General features: G+C 52.4%; 1 protein-coding gene across 6 annotated transcripts; it reads right to left on the bottom strand.

Annotated features, from left to right (window-relative positions):
* Positions 1-211: 211 nt before the first annotated feature.
* BMF (Bcl2 modifying factor) lies at positions 212-21226 on the bottom strand. Of its 6 annotated transcripts, none has more exons than XM_009249690.3 (6): positions 21091-21211; positions 20553-20680; positions 18675-18755; positions 18112-18408; positions 16515-16675; positions 212-4224 (listed from the first exon to the last, which is right to left on the bottom strand). In XM_009249690.3, exons 4-6 carry the CDS (start codon positions 18401-18403, stop codon positions 4123-4125), a joined length of 555 nt encoding a protein of 184 aa, XP_009247965.1. In that variant the 5' UTR covers positions 18404-18408; positions 18675-18755; positions 20553-20680; positions 21091-21211; the 3' UTR covers positions 212-4122. The 6 variants fall into 6 exon arrangements, with proteins under 6 accessions (XP_009247965.1, XP_009247966.1, XP_002825331.1 ...); XM_009249691.3 differs by having other exon boundaries at positions 18639-18755; XM_002825285.6 differs by lacking the exon at positions 18675-18755 and having other exon boundaries at positions 21091-21226.
* Positions 21227-22021: the final 795 nt, after the last annotated feature.

The raw sequence follows: 22021 nt of genomic DNA on the forward strand, positions 1-22021 counted from the left end.
AGGCCTGCATCTTTCCCTCTCACAGGGCTTCTGCTGCGCTGCCTACCGTGTGGTCGGAATCACTCTTCTCAACTCCAAGAGGGGAAAGGAAGTCACGGCGAAAGCTGAGCACCTCCGGGTCACTCAGGCTGGCAGCTGAGGAAGCTAGAAGCCTTTAATTTCCTAACTGATCTACTTGCATTTTTACCACACCTTGAAAAATAAGACCAGATTTGCTTTAAATGATTTTATTAAAAATTGTACCAATTGATGGGGGGAAAGATATACACACATACACACATATGCATGTGAAGAACATAAACACATAAAGCCAAAGGCTCTGTACAGTTTTTTTAAAAATGGGGCCCCCTTTCTTCTTCCTCTCTCCCAGAGGCAGAGTGCCCAGACCCCAGGGCAGCTACCCTGGGGATGAACAAAATGCTACATTCTCACTGGGTCTCCCCCTGATAGCCCCTGTGGATCCAGGGATGGGGTAGAAGGCTAGCAATGCTCCCAGAGCAGGGAGGGGCACTGGCCACCTGCAGAGAGAGGGGGCAGTGGGGCTCTGAGCACCTTTAGCTGGGAGGCTGGCTGGGCACCTATGAGCTCAGCTTTTTCCGCTATCCCCTCAAGACTCAAAAGTCCCCATCAGCCCTCAGGCTGCCTAAGGGTGACAGGTGAGCCCCTTCCTGCTAGGGTGTCTGGCCAGGATGGCCTGCTTCCAAGAGTCCTCACCTTCACACACACAGCCGTTTCCAGCCCAGGCCAGCACTGATTTGCAGAAGGCCTGCAGAGCCATGGTGACCAAAGTCTTCCCGCTTCTGCCACTTCCCTTCTCCCTACTCCACCTCCCCATCAAGTCCCTCAAAAAGAATGGCTCACTGGGGTAGCATGCTCCTTGCTGTCCAGGACAGTCACCGTGGCTCCACAGTACTCTTCCTGGGAGGCCCTGGCTTAACTGTCCCGAACAACCCCCAGGCAGGGGCCACCTGCCGATGGGGCTGGGCTGCCAGGAGCAGTGAGACAGGTCAGCTGGGCCCCTCTGGGCCCTTGAAACAAGCCTGCCACATAGCTTTGGACACAGACCTACTCCTCTGGGGGCTGAGGGAGGTCACTGGGAGGTGATCTTTTTCCACCTCGGATTGAGCAAGAGAAGGCTGCCAGGGAGCAGCTCTCCAGTGGCCCAGACTTTGAAACACGCCAGGCAGAGGCCAGGCTGAGTCCTCCACCCTCACTGCAGGAGTCCAGCGTCTGGCCTGGGGAGTTCCCTCACCAGATCTGTTGACTAACTTCTAGAAACCCCTGCTTTGGGGTTGTGAATTAGAAGGGCTGTTTTGACCCTGAATATCAGGCTTCCCTTCCTCCCAGGCATTTCTTTCCCGAGGAGGAAGGTTTCCAGTCCCTCTCCCAACCCCCACTCTCAGCAAGCCACAAAGCCTCCACCATCTTCAGCTGGTTACAGGTCAGGATCCAGGTCAGACTCTCCCTCCCTCTAAATCTGATTCTCCATCCCTCGCTAGAGACAGCCAGGCTCCTGGGGGTGGGGGATGGAGTCTGAGGGGGTGGAGGTGGGGGGGAGGGGCAGGTCTCCTGAGGCTAGACTTGAGGAATGTTTAGGCCAACTCACCAGGCAGAGGAGGAAGGGGCCAGTTTAGATCACTAAGCCAATTAAAAACAACCAGCCAGAAAGAAACTTTCTCCTTCCTGACAGCTACTCTGCCAGCTACCTCCTGGGTTTTGTTGGTGGGGAAGAAGGGAGAGGGAAATGTGAGGGGTGTAAATTTTGCCCTGGCTCACTTAAGACAGTGAGTGAGTTCCTGGCTTTGCATAAGATGGAGACAGTGCAGTCAGACCACCTTCCACCTGCCCCAGGCTTGATGTTGAGGTGGTTTTGTCAAAGTCTGGGCTCAGTTCTCAGGCCACAGGGCACCCAGCCTGGGCCTGGCAAGGTCTCTGAAGCTGATGGCCTTGCCTCAGCACCAAGATCTAAATCATCTTCTCTCTCACTGAGCTCAGGTGGAGAGTCTGCCAAAAGGGGTGAATAGTGGCTGCTGTAAATAATCCCGGTTTTTTGGTGTGTGCCACTGAAGCATACGGCAGCAGCCTGCCATTCACCACCTTGATCCAGAGAGGGGAGAACAACATATGTCCCATACACATCACAAAATGGTATGGAGACCCACAGGGAAGGCTGAATTTCACAATGGTCAGTGTGTCCCAGAGCCAGTCTTCACGCTGGTCCCCGGCTCCTTCTCTGCATAGCAGGAACCCGTCTTCTTAGCAGACAAATCATGGTACACACCCTGAGAATAGAATTCTGACCAAGAGGAGGTAATATCCAGAATATCTGAGCAGAACAAACAAAGGCTTACATGCACAGTTTGAGGCCCTTCTCCTCCAGGGTGCTGTGAGCCCATATGGCACCTTTGCAAATTAGAAAAGGCACCCCTTCTTCTTGGGAGAAGTACCCCACACCAGGGCACACAGCTTAGTGAGCAGAACACAAGCTGAATTCCAGCCTCCATTAGCTCTCTCTGCAGGTGCCTTTGTGCAGTGAACAACCTGAACAACTGTACATCCAGAAGATCAATGTCTCCTTCAATAGTACTGAAGACCTCTTCTCTTCAGAACTGGAAGACTTGGGCTTGTTCAGATTTGTGAGTCTACTCTGGATTCCTCCTATTTCCTTGGGTAGCCCTGAGGTCTTCTAGGTCCAGGGAAGCCATCTTTTCTTTGGGCCTTACTTCACTGTTAGCACCAATGTTGTCTTTTCTCACATATGCAAAAGTTATAATTTAGTTTCTAGTGTCTGGTTAACAGATTCCCTGTGCCTGCTATCGGAGCTGCCACACCGGCTGCTTTAGATCCTCTCCATAAGTGCCGCAGCAGGGAGAGAAGGGAAGACGTGCAGAGGCAGCTGTGATCCTGCTGGGTTCCAGAGCATGCCCTTCTGGCTTAGCTGGAAGCTGGAGGAAGATAGGAAATGTGTACCCAGCTTTGACGGTTCCCCACTCTAATCATTATCTGTTACTCTAAAAGTCACTTAGCTGGCAAAGCCACCGTCCTGGCTTCTTCTGTATCCCACTAGGTATGAAAAAGGATTGGGGATAAGGGGGAAGAGGTATGTTGTTTCCAAGGAAACCAAGGGGTCTGGGGTCCTCTAGGGCTGACTCTTATGGTGGGGTGGCCACCACATTTTCCAGCCCCACTGCAAACCTGCCCCTGATGTCCCTCAGTGCTGATTTTGGGGGTGGAATGCGGTCTGTCGGTGGGGTCTTTTGAAAGAAGAGCTGTCAAAGGCACAGGCTGCCAGCAGCAACACACTGACTGGCTATTCGGCTCGTCCGTGGCTGACACCCAGCTGGTCCCAGGCCGCCAGTGGTGGCAGTGGCTCTGTACCTCAGGACCAATCCTGGGGCCTCCAAGTGGGACCAAGTCAGTTTTGAGGCCTAGCCAGAAGTTTGGTTCATTTTGCGACATGTTTGAGGGGTCCTTAGAGAAACCCAACCCTCCCTGAGGTCTGCTGGAGGTGACAGGAGCTGGCCAGGAATCCTTGAGCCCGTGGGGCAGGTACTGGCTGGGAAGTAAGAACCCAGTCAGATGTGGAGCTGGCCGGCCAGCCTAGTGAAGCTGCTATCCTCAAGTGGAAAGCCCCTGGCCAAGGCCCTGCTGGGTTAAAGCAATGTGACCGTCAGGATCATGGCCCCCATCCACAGTGGAAGGCTCATAGGTTGGTGGAACTGGGAGTCTAATCCACTCTTGATTTCTTAACTGAGTTCCTCTGGAAAAACCACAGTCCACTTCCCAGAGAACATCACTAACGGATCCTCTTCAACAACTGGGAGATTCCTCAGTCGAAGAATCTATTTGTCAGAGCCCTTGGGAATTCTCACCATCACAGACACATCAGCCTCTCCTTCAACAGTGTTTGACAAAGGCCCCCATTCCAGGTCAAGGGCCTGACAGAGAAAGAAGGTCCCGCTTGAGTATGTTGTATGTACACTCAGAGAGAAATTTTAAAAAATTAAAACACAAAATAACAACAAAAAAACAACTTCACAAGACACAGTGTCAGTCCTGCCCGATGTCCTTCCTGTTCCAGACGGTGTTCCTGGTGCCCCATGTGAAGAGGGCAGCCCAGCCTCACCTAGGGCCTGCCCCGTTCCTGTTCTCTTCTCCATTCAAAGCAAGGTTGTGCAGGAAGAGGAGGATCTGCCACCACACGCGATTTCGGTTCTGCTGGTGCTGAAGGGAGAAAAAAAAAAAGACCAACATAACTCCCAAACACAACCTTAGACGACTCCCTCTCATTTCCAATAAAAGTTCAGATCTCCAAGTATCACGGCTGGCACTTTAATCCTATCAGTACAGCTCACAGCGGGGAGGAGGGGGAGGCGAAAGAGACACTGCCATGTGGAGGAGAGAGTTGAGTTCTCCAAAAACAATTGCAGTTTTAACATTAAAAAGAAAAGACTAGGCTCTATATGCACTATGCACAAGAGGATTAAGCTTTTTCCCCTGCTTGCAGGATTTTCCAGAGTTTAGCCAAGTGCTGCTTTTAATCAGATTGGCTCCCGAGCCCCTCAAACCTCAGCTGCATGAACAACAAACTGGCTTCAGCAAGAGAAGAAGTGCCCCCCTCTCTCCCCCAACTCCAAAGTAACATAGAGAACAAGAGGAAAGGGGGGGCCTCCATCTGCAAGTGATTTGACACTGTGAAGGTCAAAGGGTTAATCTTCAATTTAAACCACACTGCTGAGGCAGCAAAAATCTGATTTCATCCAGTGCAAACACGCACACACACAGACTCTCTCTCACACACACACACACACACACACACACTCTTGTGCGCCCGCCCGCTCTCCCTCCCCAGCATCTCCAGCTCGGTGCTGCCCTTTTTATAGATGCTCTTGACAGTAAGCCATAAATAATCCCTCTTGGAGCGCTCTCCTACTGACTGGAGCCAATTAAACATTAAGCAAGAACATACTTGAAAACAAAACAAAAACAAAGAATATATACTATGCTCTGGAGGTTATCCCAGGTCCTACTGTCAGGCTGGGAAGCTAGGGGCAAAGTTCAGGGGTCAGTGGCTCACCAGATTGGGGCTGGTGCCCTGCCCACACAGGTACCATTTCCCAGGAGAGGCCTTGGGGGTGGAAACTGGGGGGTGCTGGAAGAGGCGGTCTTTGTTCTCTCTTTGTCTGCCAGGGCAGGAGGACTGGGCGGGGGCCTCTCCACAGGGTTCTCAGTGGACAGGGGAATAAAAACCTAGTGTGCAGAAAGGAGCCAGCACGGGCTGGACTTGGATTACTTCAGTGGCCCCATCAGCAAGCAAGTTTACATGAGGTGTCCGGGGGAGCTGAAGCCCTCTCTTAAACTGTCTTTAACCACAGCACCAACCCCCACCAGGCAACTACTCCGGGTCAGATGGGAAGAGGAGAGAGGAAGCCAGTGGCACAGCTGGAAAGGGGGCCCAGGTTGCCTGGACTCCCAGAGCTTCCAGGTTCTGTCCAGCCCTGGCCTCCCTGACCTTTCCCAGGGCCGCCATGCAAGTTGCTGGCTTCCCCTTCACGCTGCCCTAGGCCACAAAAAGAGAGGCATCCAGGCAGCTGGCCTCAGGGCCCGACAACCCAGGTGAACACGGAATGCCCCCGTCCATCATGGCAACAACATTCCTCCTTCCCCCGTGGAAGAGCCTGGAAAACAACCCGGCAAGCTGGAGGCGCAGCTCCTGCTTGGAGGGGAAGGGAAATCGGGCGTGCCACAGAAGAGGCCTGGCAGACAGAGGGTGGGGAGATGGATGGCTTCCTTGTGTTTTGTAAACAAAGATGAGTAAAAAGAGGAAACACACCCGGCTTAACAAAATCTGGTTAGAGTAAAACAGCGTGAAAATGGACTCAGCTGCAAACCCGAAGCCTCCGGCCTGCAGCAGCTGGGCCAAAGACCCCCTCTCGTCCCCTCCCCAGCTGCTGCCCGAGACAGGTGCAGAGGTCATGTGGCCGAACAAGAGGAGAATCCAGGAGCAGACTCATCCCTGGAGAGGCCAGTCTGCTGGAATTCCAGATCTCCTGAGGTGCTTGTCGGAGAAGACCAGTGGCAAGAACAATCATCACCATAATAGTAACATGGGGTAGGGTGGCAGTCAGGGGTGGGGAGGTACCAGACTCTGTTCTGTGTGTTCTGCATCCTTGCTTCTCAAAGGGTGGTCCATGGACTAGCAGCCTCAGCATCATCAGAGAGCTGCCTGGAAATGCAGACCCAGCATCAGAAGATTCCCCAAGTGATTTTGAGGTACATTACCATGCCCATTACTTAGCGACCACATAGCTAGTTTAAGTGGCAGGGACTGGACTGAACCTAGACCATCTGGCCCTAGAGCGATGTCCCTTCCCATTATTTTTGTGCTCAGAGTGCCACTACCTTTCTTTATACCAAAGCAGACCCTCTAGCCTCCCCTTCACTCAATCATCTCAAAACAGCTCAATGGCCACGGAAGGCAGACGAGAATTCTATGATTTGGGGCTGAGGCGATTCCCATCTCTGTATGCCTCAGTTTCTCCCAAATTCCACTAATGGAGGCCACTTACTCCCTGGGCAACTTGAGATCTCTGAAGATGAGGCACAGACTCCCATCATCTGAGAGCACTGGGGTACTCAGAAGCAGCTGTGGGCCAGAGAGTGCTTTCAGACAGGAAGGCTGAGGTCTTGCAGGCGACCCAGGCAGGCCTAGGTGCAGGAGGCAGGGTACATGGGCCGGCCCTTGGGAAGGATCTAGTTTCCATGCCTCTGCGTGTGACAGTCCTTAAGGCTCATGAATTGGCAAGGAAGGCTCTATGGTGCATGGATCCCCAGGGACCAGGAATCAGAGGCCCTGGCTTTAGGGTTGGATCTCCCATCAACCTGCTCATGAGTTCTCTCTTGGCTTAGAAGGAAAATGCAGGTATTGTACTAGATCAACGGTTTCTAAACCCAACTGTGTCATTAAGCCAGCTGAGGTGCTGTTGTAAGTACAGAGTCTCCAGGCCTCTCCCAGACCCACTCGGTCAGAATTTCAAGGAAGGGTCCCAGGAATCTGTATACTGAACAAGCTCCCTGGGTGACATTTTAGAGATCAGAAATCATTTATTGTATATTTTAATCATAAAAGCAATACATGTTAATTGTAGAAATATTGGAAAATACAAGACGTTACAGAGGAGGAAATAAAGTCACTCATGATCCTCCAGCCTAGAAGAAAACACTTCATGTGTTGGTGTTTTCTTCAGTCCCTTTCGATCTCTTTCCACCAAAGTAATGTCTTACCCCACTGGCCAAGCCAGAGGTCAATCCTGCTCAGGTGGTTCTGTGGCAGCCAGGCCACAGCCTTTTGGAAACCACAAAGGTGCTCTCCAACCCTAAGGAGTTTGTCATCCACAGCTACCTTCAAGATTACAACTCAGAGCTCCAACAACTGAATTCTGTCAGCTGGGTGTAGGGCCTGGGAACCACCCATGGGCCTATGAGCCCTCTCTGGCTACAAGCAGATACCACACAGGCTCCCTTTGGCCTTCTCCTGCCTCAGGGCAGCCCTCACAAAACCCTTTTCCATGAGGAAACCAAGAGAATCAAAGAATGCCCTGATTACAAAATACAACAATAAATAAAATCTTTCCTAAAAGTTTAACAAAAGGGCCTGACTAGAAAGGAAAGAAAAAAGACTTGAAGGGAGGCCAGTGGGAGAAACAGTGAGGAGGAAGGAAGTTGGCCTTCACTGAACAGGATGAAGAACACAAAGACACCAAAACACCAGAGAACGTGGGTCCTTCCACAAGAGGGTGTGGAGGACAAGGGGAAGAGAGGGGAACCAGGAATGAGTGTACTTGGCCTCTGACCCTCAGGTACCTGGCACAGCACCCAGCGCACAATCTGAGATCAACGAGGGCAGATCCCCAGAACCAGGCCTGCTCTCCTAGACTCAGCTAGGGAACCCCTCACAGAATGAGAGTTCCCAGAATACACAGTCAGGGTGACCCAAGGGTGGGGGCTGGGATACAGTGGAGGGGAAGCTCATCCTAGAGCCCTCGGACTCACATGGTTTAGAAGGCAGGGCCAAGGCATGGAGGGAATGAACGGAGGTGAATGCCCCCAGGGAAGGCGCCCTAACATGGTAGATTACAGTGTTCTTTTCAATGACGAGAGCACAGGCAGGCGTCAGAGCCCCGTGCGGCTTCTTTGGCCCAGCCTCATTTTCCTGCCACGGTCAGCGAATGAAGGCAGTCGGCTGACAAATGTTTCAATCCCTACTGTGTGCAACACCCTGAATGCACAGTTGCTCATCCTGTGTAATGGGGAACATGGAAGGCATACAGTAGGCACTCAACAAGGGCATGCTGGACCTACTACAGAGGAGTCAGCCCTGAAAGATAACCCACTTGTCTGAGGCCAGGAACAACTGATGTCTGGCCAGGTCTAAAGATGTACTTTATGTGATAGTATCAGCCTCTCACCTGGGGAGAGGCCCAACTAGTAAAAGGCCTTTTTTTTTTTTTTTTTTTTTTCTCTAAAGAGCTGGCTGTGGTGTCTGACAAGGTTGGATTACATAAATCAAACTCTGTTTCATCCCACACAGCCTCTGCCCTAAGCACAAAGCGTGTTCCCTAGCTCCCTGGATAAGAATCTCCCTCTGCCTCTCCCACTTTCAGATCCAATTCATACCCTCTGAGGGCTTTGTGTGTCACCAGTGTTCCAGATGCTCCAGCTAGAGCTAATTCACCCCAAAGTACCAGAGGAAGAAGCAAAGCGAAGCCATATGCAGCTCTAAAAGAACCTAACTCACAAAATGCAAATTTACCAAACAGAGAGCAACTTATAATATCTCAGATATAGAACAGAGCACTTTCCTTTCTTCTCATGTGATCCTCACAATAGGAAGAGCAGGTATTATCAACCCATTTTAGAGCGACGGAAACAATGGCTCAGAAAAGTCATCCCAAGTTAGTTGGGAGGGGTGTTATTTGAGGCCCTGACTTCTGACTCCAAAGCTATGTTCCTTCACTAAAATTTTACAGTGTGTTTATTCACATTATGAAAATAGTATTACCTTTTCAAAGCAAATCACCACTGATCTGCTCCCCTAGTATGTTTAAAGACATTGTTTCCAGATCATTAACTATTTAGTAAGGATGTTGTGGACCAGAAAAAAATAACCCTTTCAGAGGCAGAGCTAACTGAAGATCAAACAGAAATAAAGCTAAAACTGGTCTGAAATTATAACTTCAGACTGTGATCTGAAACCACACTCAATCTCTTCAAAATGCAGAATTGTCTATACTCTAGCGGAAGGTACACAGTCCACGATGTGAAGTTTTCCTCCCTCTTCCCTTTTCCCTGTCATTCTCTAAACCTACTCAGGCCAAGGCTGAAAGAAAGAGCCTTGCAGTTGAGAAAAGGAACATTGAGATAAGAGAGACTTTTGGAAAATTCCACTTGAAGGAAGCTAGGAAGATGTTTTCTGTTGAAATAAGGACATTTTAATGAAGCACCTGACTGAGCTACCAAGCACCCCACTGAGCTACCAAGCACCTAACTGAGCTACCAAGCACCCAACTGAGCTACCAAGCACCTAACTGAGCTACCAAGCACCCAACTGAGCTACCAAGCACCCAACTGAGCTAAGAGTTATGTGGATACAAAGATGATTAAAATATTATAAACTTGCTTCTCAGTCGTTTTACAATATAGTGGGGAGAAGAGCAAGAACACCAAGCTAAGTATCACATCAGGCAGAGCGGGTTGGGGCAGCAAATGTTTGCTCCCTTGTACCCTTGTTTTCTGGAATGTGATTGCTGGGCAGCAGGTATGGGGCGATTGGACCATGGTTCCAGAATCCATCAAATATGTATGACGCCTAGCTCAGCAGATTACAGTGTGACTTGGGCATGTTACCTCACTTCTCTGAGCCTCAGTTTCCTATAACACAGTGACAATGGAGTCTAAAAGTACAAGGTTGCTGTGGTGATTACATAAGAAAAATATACAAAAAACACTGGGCCTGGGGGCAGCAATGAGCAGGCTCCTCCTTCCCTGGGGAGCACAAGGAAAACCTGGGACTCACTGGCTTTGCAGAGCACTTCTCTCAATATGCTCTGCAACAGGGCCTGCCTGGGGAGCACCATCTTCCCAGCAGACTCATGAAGTCCCTGGGAGATCCCTGACTTTCTGCTTTGAGAGTGCCCACAGCAGCCACAGGCCATGGGGCTCAGGATTCTAGGCTGCCAGGCTAAGCCAAGGATTCTGAAACCCAGAGGGCAACTGCTTGGACCCAGTGGGCCCACTGCCTCAGACTGCTTCTGACCCAGAGGTCCGAGGAACGAGCAACGTGGCAAAACGGAAAAAGAAAAAAAGACTCCTTGCCGAGAGCTTCCTCAGCCCAGCCAGCAGTGTTAACAGGACATTGAAGCCACCATGGCCACGCCCATTGCTTCTCTAAGGAAAAAAGAGCAGTCGGAAGCCAGCCAGCTCTCAGTGGAAGATGGCAAGGCTTCCTCTAACACAACTGGAAGACACTGGCTCCAGCCACTGGGGGTTGAGGGGTACGGGTGGGGGACAGAGCTGTGCTGCACCATCCATGTCCCCAGACCCTTGTTTTGCACCTCCACAGCCTGGAGGGACGAACTACTGAGACCCTTACTCAGTTTCCTTCAAGCTGAGAACAGCTCCATCAAACTACTGGGCAACTTCTTCAGAGCTCAGAAGGGCACGACGGTGTGTGCCCCGGTTAAAGAAGGGAGAGGGAGGGGGTCGGGGGGGACAAGCCTGTTGTGTGTATTATGCTATGCAAAATAACCCCAGGTTCTGACACTCAACTTGGGGTCTTTTCAGCTGACTGTTCATGTCCTGTCCAGGACCAGGTCAAGGCAAACCAGGCAAGAAGGAAAGTTGGAACCCTCCCCTTCACACACGGACTGATTGTGTGCTCTGGTCATGGAACATGACCTCTTGGCTGCCAGACATGGATCAAAAGGCAAACCAGACATTTTTCTTTAACCTTCTTTCTTTGTGTCTCCCTTAGTCCCCTCCTCCCATCACCCACTTTCCAAAAAAAAAGCCAATTTCCATCCCATGGCCTGCCTTGGTGGGGAGGGAATGAACTCTCCGGAACTACAAGGCCCTTCTCCTGGAAGAGAGAGCAGTCAGGTGCAGAGTGTGTGGGGAACTCAGCCTTTAGTCTGCCACGCTGATGACTCAGAAGCTAAATATAGCGAGCGATATAAACAGAGCCAGCCACAGAGCAAACAGGGCCCCCAGCCCCGGCGCTGGCTCTCACGCACTCTGGCTCTCCGCAGTCCCTCCCCCAGCCTCATTCTTCCCCTGGCACTGTCCTAGGTGGGCCTCCCACTCCTGGGACAGAGGCTGGCTTCCTAGGGACCCTTCCCACTCTATAGCAAACCTCTAGGGCCCCTGCCCAGGGCTGTCTCATCTAGACCCTGAGCAACCTAGTTAGCCAGCTTAAGTTCCAGAAAACCACTCACTAATAACTAGAGAATCCCAAAGTGTCAGGAAGCAATCAGGGGCTCCCTGAACAAAGGATCCAGTCTGCTAGGCAGAGAAGCTGCTAGTTAATAAACCATGCAAACACCAACTCGGGTACAACTTCCAAAAGAGCTCCCCAAATTACAAAGTCAGGTCCAAGTGAAATCCTAAAGTCATCTTTTGACATATTTCTAAAAGTACTCAACTGTCCCTGACTTAATAGTTATTTGTATCTCAACTCCTAAAGGCCTTTCACATCAACTAGGCAAGGTAAGTATTAGAAACCAAGGCTAAGCCGGGTGCAGTGGCTCACGCCTGTAATCCCAGCACTTTGGGAGGCCGAGATGGGCGGATCACGAGGTCGCGAGTTCAAGACAAGCCTGACCAACATGGAGAAACCCCATCTCTACTAAAAATACAAATACTAAAAATACTAAAAATACAAAAATTAGCCAGGCATGGTGCCGCATGCCTGTAATTCCAGCTACTTGGGAGGCTGAGGCAGGAGAATCACTTGAACCCGGAGGCGGAGGTTGCAGTGAGCCGAGATCGCGCCACTGTACTCCAGCTTGGGCAAGAAGAGCGAAACTCTGTCTCGCCAAAAAAAAAAAAAAAAAAAAAAAAAAAAGGCTTGGAAAGATTAAATGATTTGCCCACGAACACACAACTTACAAGTGGCAGAGCTGGGATTTTAACAGATCTGCCTACAAGTCTAGGATCCTTTTCGTGATATTACAGCTAAAGATGGTTTCAACTGAGTGGCTGAAAGTTTTCTCAGATTTCATTTGCCAAAAAGTCTAATTACTATTCAGGGATTTCCAAACCCGGCTTTTCTGAATGGAGCCACTCCTGGTCCAAGTGAAAAAGCCATTTCCAACATGAAGAATTCCAACCCTCCTGTAGCTTTACTCACTCGACTGTCTACAGTAACTACTGTTTTTGAGGATTCTTGGTTTCTTAACATTGCCCAGAAATACCCCCAAATGTCATGATGGGCCACTGGGACAGAAGACTCTCCCAAGGGGAAGGGATACCACTTCCTGCCCCTCGTTAGGCTCATGCTGAAGGAGGCCATGGCACAAGGACAGGAAAGCTGGGGCTCAGACCTTCCGGCCAGGGCAGCCCAGGGGCTCAGGGAGGAAGTACATCTGCACCAAGTTCTTCCATGCAGAAGCTGGACACAGAAGCACCACAGCACCACCCTCAAGATAAGTCATTATCAGCAGACCATCGGGGGTCCCTGCCACAGTTTGTCAGCTCACAGAGGAGCAAACAGGGGAACCTTAACTCCTGCCCCGGCCAAAGGAAGGTGGGATGTGTGGTGAGGTTCGGAAAGGTTTTTACCTCCACTCACTCTGCCTCCAACTCTCTTGCTGCTTTGGAGACACACAGAGCTGAGGCAGAGCACCCTGCTGACTCTGATCTTCTGCCTTCGGTTTTTTGCCTGTGGATCTGGAAGAGTCACCCTGAACTGGTAACTCAGGTAACCAGGCTAGTCCTCCACCTAGCAAGGCTCTAGGGAAATGTGCTGAAAGTGCAGATGGCCCACGTAAAATGACACCCAGGGAAACTTGGAACCTGTTGCATCTGGAGCCAGGTCGATACACTCAATTGGGATTTCATGGCATCATCACACCCCCTCCCTCTGCTCCATACCTCCAAGGGAGAAGGTTGTTCTGGTGCAAAAAAACGAATAACTCAGGTCTGTAACCAGGGACAAAAAGGGGGAGTTCACACTCTCCACAGGACTATGGACCAGTGGCCACTGTCTAGCCCCAGGACACTATCCCAGATGTAGGGGAAAGGTGATGGTCAGACCTCCTCAAGTCCCATCTGCCTCTAGGGTTGCTTTTCTTGGCTCTCTAAATCCAGCCCGCAATGATGGGGAATGACTATCATTCCCTGAAGAGAAATCGATAAGGCCAAGGTCCACAAATGATCAGTCTGGACACCAATTCCTCTGGACCAGGCAGGTGGAGGGAAGTTCAGGGGAGGCAGCTCTGCTCAGGGAGTCCCCTGCCAGGTGGAGTGGGAAATGAATTGTGAACCAACAAGAACAAACATGGAGGGTGATCAGGATCATAAACACAAAGAAGGAAACAGGCATTAAAGAACATCTACTGGGTGTCCCAAACTCTCATAGGTATTTTCTCACTTAATTATCACAGTAAAATTCTGTGGTATTAGCACTAATTCATAGAAGAGGAAATAGGCTCAGTGAAGTCAAGTGACTTCCCGAAAACTAGTAGGTGGCAGAGCTGGTATTCAACCCTGGGCTTTCTGACTCTGAACCCAAAGCCTAGAAACTAAATCCTAAATAACCTCCTTCCCACTGCCTCAGTTTCTCTGCCTGCAAAAATGAGGGAAGGGAATAGGGAAAGAAGATGAAGGATAAGAATGGAGGAGTGACAACAGTACTTTCTAGATATGAAATCTTAGACTGTAGTTTATATAAGAATCAAGCTTAGAAAATGACTCACTTCTCAAAACCAGCTGCTGAAACGTTCCAGGAATACCAGTGTTCCACCTGCCTGAAGCCATCACCTTAGCCCTTCCTGCAGGATGAGTTCCTGGTGAAGGTCTATAAGTAGGGTCAGTGGGGAGGAGGGGGTTAAAAGCAAGAAGACTCTGGGGAGAACTGTTTAAGGAGAAGACAAAAAGCCTGGCTCTTTGTACTGGAAAATTTGGGAAAACCAGCTCTTTGAGCTAGAGAGGGCTCACTGGTCAGCCTCCTACCCTTGTAAGTAAGAAGAAGTAGGTAGCTGGCAGGAGGGTAGGGGTACAGGGAACCTGGGAGCCAGTGTGGAGTAAGGTGCAAGGCAGAGGAGACTCTCATGCCTTGCACCTCCACTTTCCTTCTCCCCAGCTTGGGTGGCTCTGGCTAAAAGCACAACACCTTGTCTAAAACTAACCTGTGCACGCAAAGAGGCAGCTCTGAACTGGGAGAAGTGATGCCAACCAGCAAAAAGCAGGGCAAGGCCAGCGCAGTGGCTCATGCCTGTAGTCCCAGCACTTTGGGAGGCCGAGGTAGGTGGATCATCTGAGGTCAAGAGTTCGAGACCAGCCTGGCTGACATGGCGAAACCCCGTCTCCACTAAAAGCACAAAAATTAGCCGGGTGTGGTGGTGCGTGCCTATAATCCCAGCTACTCGGGAGGCTGAGGCAGGAGAATCGCTTGAACCAGTGGGGGTGGAGGTTGCAGTGAGCCAAGATCATGCCACTTCACTCCAGCCTGGGTGAAAGAGCCAAAAAAACAAAACAAAACAAAAAAAAAGCAGGGCCAGACCTTGGGATAAGGGCCTCCTCCTCCTCCTGTTCAGGACCAAGTTAGGAGGGCCCCCAGGACTGTATCCTAGTCCTGTGCCAGGGAGGGCTCCCAGCCTATTCCCAAGCCTATAGAGGCTCACCAGTGGATGGGGAAATATTCTGGGGAATAACTGGTGAGAGAGATCAGATTATTGCAAATGAAGCAAGGTGCCTTCCACGTAGCCCTCTAGATGAGTCTAAGAGAGCCACAGCCACCGTGTCCTCCCATCCTCTCCAGTACCAGGACTGGAAGCTGTAAGCTGGGCTCAGCCATAGGCCTATACAACCACGGTGGAGTGAATGGACAGGAAGGAGGCCAAGAAACTGAAAACAAGAATCAGAGTGAGTCCACACATGGACTAAAGGGGAAACTCGAAGCCAAGTTTCCACCAAATAATCAAAGGAGAGAATAAGAACTGGAGCTTAAGTCTATTATCTAAGCATAGGGCCACCCTCCCTTCCTGATCACTAAAGGGACTGGGAGGACTTACCGGGCCCAGGCCTAGTCCCAAACTGTCCTTAGAACTCCTTAGCAGAGGGCACTAACCATATCTAACCCGCAATGTCCTGTTCTTAGGAAACCCAAGGTCAATTCCTCTTCCCCTGGCACTGGTAATGGTTTGACCCTTAAGCCAACCTACTATTACCAATAGCTCTCCTCCGGCCACCTGAAGCTACCCATCTAACCTCGGAGTCTGCCCAGTCATGGTCAAGCTATTTATTCCCTTGATTTCCTCACAGTCAGACACACAAACACACATTCAGAGCCAGCTGGGCTGGGGACACAGTCCCAGAAGTACAGAATGTGTTCACTTCCAGGTGGCATGCCTGTGCTTCAGCTGTGGCTGTACCAGCACGGATGCAGCCTCAGGCTCCTCTCCCACCCTTGGCAGCCATCCAGAAAGCCAGCCCGAAGAGGAAGGGTTAAGCGCCTGGGGGCCCAGCCCAGACAGCGGCTGCGGGAACAGGGAGGGCAGCCTCCAGTCCATGGCACAGAGGGCTCCTCCAGCACGAGCCTGCCAGCCGCCGCCTTTGTTGATGGACTCTGCCACATGCTCGGCTGACACGCGATGCTCCGCCCTGGCGGGGCTGGTGCCAGGCTGCCGGCCAAGCGCCCGGCTGAGCGCCCGGCTGGCCGCCGGTCTGGGGAGCCTCTCCGAGGTACACTCTCTGGAGTCCCAGACCCTGGTTCCCAGACAGAGACAGTGAGGAGCGGCCTCCCCAGCTGGAAAGTGTCAGGTTTCAACCGGTTCCACCACTTTCCCCAACTCAGGCCCCATCCCTTGGCCTGGTTACCCGTTTCCCACTGTACCTTAGCCAGGCACCCCCCAACTGCCCAGTTTCATTGCAGCACCCTGAAAATCTTCCTCTTAGGTCTTTGAGGGGCAACCCCTCAGCCATGGCCATAAGAAGAGACAGGTTGTCAAGCAGAGCTGCAGAAAGCCATCCTATTCCCAGACTGTAGCCTCTCCCGAGAGGGCTCTTATGGAACATGAGTTGAGAGTGGGCAGTTAACCAATGTGGAGCTCAGAGATGAGGGCAAGATGCTCAGCCAGTTAGGCCCCTCCTGCCCATGGGAACCGCCATAACCAAAACTCTGGGACAATATCCTTGAGGTCTGGCAGAGACAGAGTTGCTGACAAGAGGAGAGAGGCAGGCCCTGGCCCCCAAGCCCCAGCAGACTCAACCCTCCTCCCCTAAACCCCCGTGCCTACTTGCTGCACATGAAGCCGGTGGAACTGGTCTGCAATGCACTGAAGCTTTCGGGCAATCTGTACCTCTGCTCGATGTTGCCACTGCCCTTCAGGGGGCTGCTCCCCAGTAGGCAAGACTGCCGGGAAACTGGCAGGGAGAGGAAGCCGGTAGCCAGCATTGCCTGCAAAGATAGAGGACCCACATCTCAGCATTCTCCACAACTGCTCCAGCCTCCCTACGCCTGCCTGACCTGGCCAAGATTGGAGGCTGAGGGTAAATCCTCATATGAGAAAGGATAGGAGCCAGCCTGCCTCTATCGGAGCACTCTGCCAAGCTTGGACAGCCTGCTGCCCAAGTGCATAAAAGTTGCAGAACAGAAAGAGTGGCCCCAGCCTTCTCTTCGCTTCTCCATTCACTGACAGGGCCATGACAAAGGGCAGGTGGTAACGTGTGCAGGCGAACATGCCAGCCTTCCGTCCTTATTTATCAAACTACCCTTAACCACAGTTGGTTATTCAGGTTGAAGCTCTTCTCTGGAAAGCACTGCAGGTAGCTCTCCAGTTTCTGGGTTGAGCAACGTAAGAGGCAGAGAAAGAAAAAATCAAAAAGTGTCTTCACTTTTTTAGTGCAGTAGAGTAAGGCTGGTCTCCCGAAGCTCCTGGGCAGCAGCACAAAAAGAGGGAGAGAAAACTCCTGAGACGCACAGAGCTGCCAAGTTGCTCTCTGGAGACAGCCCCAGGCAAGACCTCTAGACCAGCGCTCCACACTTACCCAGTGCACGCGTTAGAACCACCGCTAGGGGCGCCAGTCCGCCGGGCTCCTCGCTCCTTTCCCTCTTCCCTGCCTGCCCACCTTATCCAACTTCTCAGACTCCCGCCAGAACTGCTTTGCCAGAACTGCGCTTCCTTCTGGGAGTAACTGCAGTGTCTCCTCATCTGCTCGTCAGACACAGTAAGCCAGCCTCCTAGCCTTTACCCTCCCTCCATAAGCTGTGGTGTTAATGGAAGAAAACAGACTGTCTAACCCTGCCCTTTTGCCAGAGGAGGGCATATTTCTCATAAAACAAACTGTTTAAGCCCACAAATGAAGGGGTCTTGTCTTAGCCTTGGAAGCATCCCCTCTGCTGGCATTGGGCCCAGGCAGGCCCAACCTCTTTCTCCAGTTCCCCTTTCATGCACAGAAAGTCCCAAGTGGCAACTGGGGGCCACCTTCTGCCTTTGGGAACCCTCCCTCCCAGAACCGACTGGGTTTTTCCCTTCATTGTCAACAGCCAGTCACAGATCCCCCAGACTTCTCCAGGGCAACAGGAGCCACTTTATAGTAGGCAAGTCACTGCTAGGACACTAAAGGCCAGGCCACTCAAGGGACACAAAATGTAAAAGGAGATACCACGGACCCAAGGATCCCTCCAGGAGGGGACAATTTGCCCTTTGGGGGGGCTCTGAGGCACAGGTGAGGAGCAATAACAAGCCGAGAGGCAGCAGGTGGAAGTCAAGGAATCAACAGCCCTGCTGATCACTTTGGGGAAGGAAACAGCAAAGGGCAGGTTTGGGGAGGGAAAGTCCCCTCTTTTCCCCCAGTCTCTATGGGAGGAGTCTTGAGGCTGAGAGCACTCACCATAAAAGAGTCGCTGGGGTTCCTCAGTCACCCCACAAGGCAGCATGACACCTTGGCTGGGGGAGGCTGGGCTGAGGGTCTGGGTAGCTTTGTCTTCCTGGCTGGTGGGTCGAAGGCCAGGGCCACAGCAGTGGGTGAGAGGGAAGAGCTGAAGTCGGCTGAGGGGGCAGTCCAGTAGGCTCTGGGCAAACAGGTCAGCAGAGAGCAAGCTTCCGGATTGGGTCCCCGGCTCCCCATCCTCTGGTTGGAACACATCATCCTCCAGCTCCTCCACACACTGAGATGGCTCCATCTCTCCTGTGAGGGGGCAATGCAGGCATCTGGGCTGCTGCCCCACGAGGGCCATACCTGGAAGGACTCCCCTTCCCTTCTTCCTTCCATACTCCCCCTTCTTATTTGAGCTGGCCGGGCCACATACTGATGACATACAACCCTGGTAATAAAGCACTGCTAAGGGTGACATTCACTCCCCAAATGTGGACTGCCTGAATGTTCAGGGGCTCTCCACACCTCTTCCCTGGGCCCACCTGGAACCACCCTTTTTCTTGATCACGTTTTCTGACCTAGGCCGGTCACAAAGTTTGACTCTGAGGGTTGTGAGCAATAGCAGGAGTAGAATCAGCAGCTATATACATGCATGGTACCTGGGAAAATATAAACAAGACTAGCCTCTGTAAGTTGCTGTCAAGGGTGCTGTGACTGGCTATACATACAGTGCTCACAACACACACACACACACACACACACACACACACACACAGAGTCATTGTTTCAAGGAAACTCTTATCTCAGTCTGAGCTGAGCTCCAGGCTCAGCAGCAAAAACAAAAGCCAGCAATCCTAGGGCAGCCAGGTTCCCTCCAAACCTCTAAGCCCCGCCCTGCTGCCCATCTACTCTAATCTCCACCCCTTGCTTGCACAACACAACAAACAGGCTCTGCAGTGTGGTAAGAATGTGTCCTGGGAGAGGGGATAAAGACCCAAGCTAGTCATTGCAGCTGCCGTCTCGGCTCTCTTTGAGCAGTTGAGCTGTCTGCCCACCAAAGTTTGGCCTAGAGGGTAGGTCCAGCCTCTCCCAACTAAGTCTCCTCACTAGTCTCCACGACTTCAAATCCCTGATTCCACAGCCTCCCGCTCCTGCCAACTCTGAACCTGAGACTGGTACAACTGGTCTTACAGAAGGAAGTGAAATTCAGCCCTCTCCCTGTGACCTCACTCACTGCCTATACTGCTCAGGTTATTGATATGAGTTTCTTGGTGATAAAGAAGTTCCTCTTGCTCCACCTGATGGCTCTTGAAAGTCTGAGCTTGGAGCCACTCAGCATCTTAAACTTCCAACCCAGCTCCCTACACATACCAGGAACTGCTTAGGGCCCCTGCAGCAGCCAGAAGCAGCAACCACCTGAACAGCTAAGGATAAAAAGAGATGAATTTCATTCTTGTCAGACTCAAGTAGAGATTCCTGGGGGTTCTGTCCCCCAGTCTCTTGCCTTTGAAGAACAAGCCAAATGGTCTATGGATTGGTGAAGTAGCTAAAAGAATCTCAGTTCAATTCAGAATCCTGCCTTTGCCAAACGCAAGCTCTCTGTGAGGTGCTTGCTTGGGCCCTGCCTACGTCCCATCCCATCCCTGTCCCTGAGCTGTCTATGGTCCTGTCTGTGCCCTCTTCCCTGGAGAATGAGGAGATGCCTGCTAGGATGGCAAGCAGCCACGTGGTGTTCTTTGGACAGTGTTTCCCAAGTGTGTGTGTTTGTGTGTGTATGGGGAGGGGGGTGAGGGAGTGCACTCCAGCTTATTAACAACAGGAAACAAAATTTCCTGATGAAAGGACCAAGTGCTGTCTTGCCAGTCACCTGGCAGGGGCTCCCCCCCAGCTCTCCAACCTCCTCTTCTCAGGCTGGCAATCTCGACCTAAGAAGGGGCCCTCAAAGCCAATCACCAGCACGAGTCATTGTCTTGGTTTTTCCTTTGAAGCCTATCACCTTCCCCTCCCCCTCCCAGCAAAGCCCCAAAGTTCAACCTTTGCCTGGACTGGACAGTGGGGGAGGTGCAGCCAGAAGGTGTGGCTCTGCAAGCCCCAGGGACCCCTCTCACACTCCACAAACTGTAGGTGGCTTGCCTGTAGGTGGGCGCCTCTGGAGGGGGGCTGGCCAAGGTCAAGGGTAAACTAAGAGAGGGTGAAGTTTTTCTCCTGAGCTTAAGAGGTGATGTCCAGAGTGGTGGGAGGAGGGCACTTCCTGAGAACAGGGCCAGGGAATGCTTTATTCCTAGCAAAGGAACTCAAGCCCCGCTGCAGCCATCCCAACCCCTAAGGGCTGGAAGAGGGATGCTGAACTTAGACTCCTCCTCCTTTTAGGAGAAGGCAGTAGTCAGACACCCAGATCCTCGACAGTGACTAGGAACACACACACACACACACACACACACACACACACCCCAGACCTGGGTGACTCCAGGAGAGAGTCTCGGCCTCCGAGTCGCGATGCCAGCGCTCCGCGCCAGGGTCCAGCGTGACGAGCACTCGGGGGCTTGACGCCCAGACTCGATTGAGAAGGAGGGGAAAAGCCCAGCTGTTAAGGAGAGGAGCCTTCAGACTCCGCAGGGAGGCAGGATGCCCCACAACTCCTGTCCTCTGCAGGGAGGCAGGATGCCCACAACTCCAAAGTCAGACCCAGAGGCTGGGCCGTTCTCGGGCGCCCAGGTCTGCTCAACAGTGCACCCCAGGTTCCCCTGCCTACCTGGACCCAACTCCTCCGAGTCCCAAATGCTACCCCCAAGTTCCCTCTTGGAGCAGCGCACCCAACTGTGGGTTCCGCACCCCGTTCCCTCACCCCAGCACCCCAGTTCTTCATGGTCACCCCAGAAGTCCGCAGCCCAAACCCTTCCCGGGCCCCGGTGCGCAGCGCGACTCCGCTCCCCACTTCCCCAAGGAGCTGCGATCCAACTCCGCCCGGCCCCCGGCCGCCACCCGGGCGCTCACCGGGCTGCGGCAGGAGGCAGGAGGCGCAGGCAGGGGCGGCGGCGGCGGCGGGCACAGGCCGGGGCGGGAGGAGGCCACTCCGCACGGTGCGGTATTGTTTCCAAAATACGCCCGCTCGGGGCATCCCGCAAACAGCTGATGAGGCCCCGCCCCCCCTTCGCGTCACGCCGAGGACTGGCCAATGGCGAGTGAAGCGCCAAGTCCCGGGCTGGGCCGCTGCCAGGGACGGTCACGAATGTACGAACCTTCCCATGGAAACATTGCAAGGGGCCGAGCAAAATTCCGACCGTCGCCAGAAGCGCAGTTGGAGCGCCGTCGCCAGCGCGGATTCTGTCCCTAACACAGGCTCTGGAAGCGCCAGAGAGTCCCTGAATCTTCTGTATTAGGTGTGGGAGAGGGGGCGCCAAAGTAACTTTTGTCTTCTTTTTCACGGCAATGGGCAGAATAATTGCTGCGCGTCCAGAAAGGGAGGGGGGAAGGAGGCGGGGAGTTTTTTGATGAGGCTGGTGCGTCCAGTGGGTGCAGGGTGCAGGGTGCGCGTCCCTATGGGATCCCAGCCTCAGGGGAAGCTCCCTCCCGCCTGCCGAGCAGGTCAGAAGAAAACTGCAGCCCAAAGCTGAAGGTGTGTTTGAAACAAACACATCCAGAGGAGCCCTTAGGTCCTCTTCTTGACTGGGCGTGGGCACTGGCAAAATAAGCACCTGGCTGAGAAGAGGAGCGCTCAAGAAGGCCGGGGCTGCTTGAGCGGTTGACACATATCTCGCATATGGCAGTATTTAGAGACTGTGCTGGTGCTGCCAGGAGAGCAGCATGTCCTGCAGACCGCGTAAGGGAGTCTATGGGCTATTTCACAGGCATTTACCGAGCACCTACTCTGTGCCAGATATTGGGCTGAGTGCCAGAAACCTGGCGTCTGCTCTCAAGGAGCTTA

Source organism: Pongo abelii, chromosome 16 (genome assembly GCF_028885655.2).
Source record: "Pongo abelii isolate AG06213 chromosome 16, NHGRI_mPonAbe1-v2.0_pri, whole genome shotgun sequence".
Lineage (NCBI taxonomy): Eukaryota > Metazoa > Chordata > Mammalia > Primates > Hominidae > Pongo > Pongo abelii.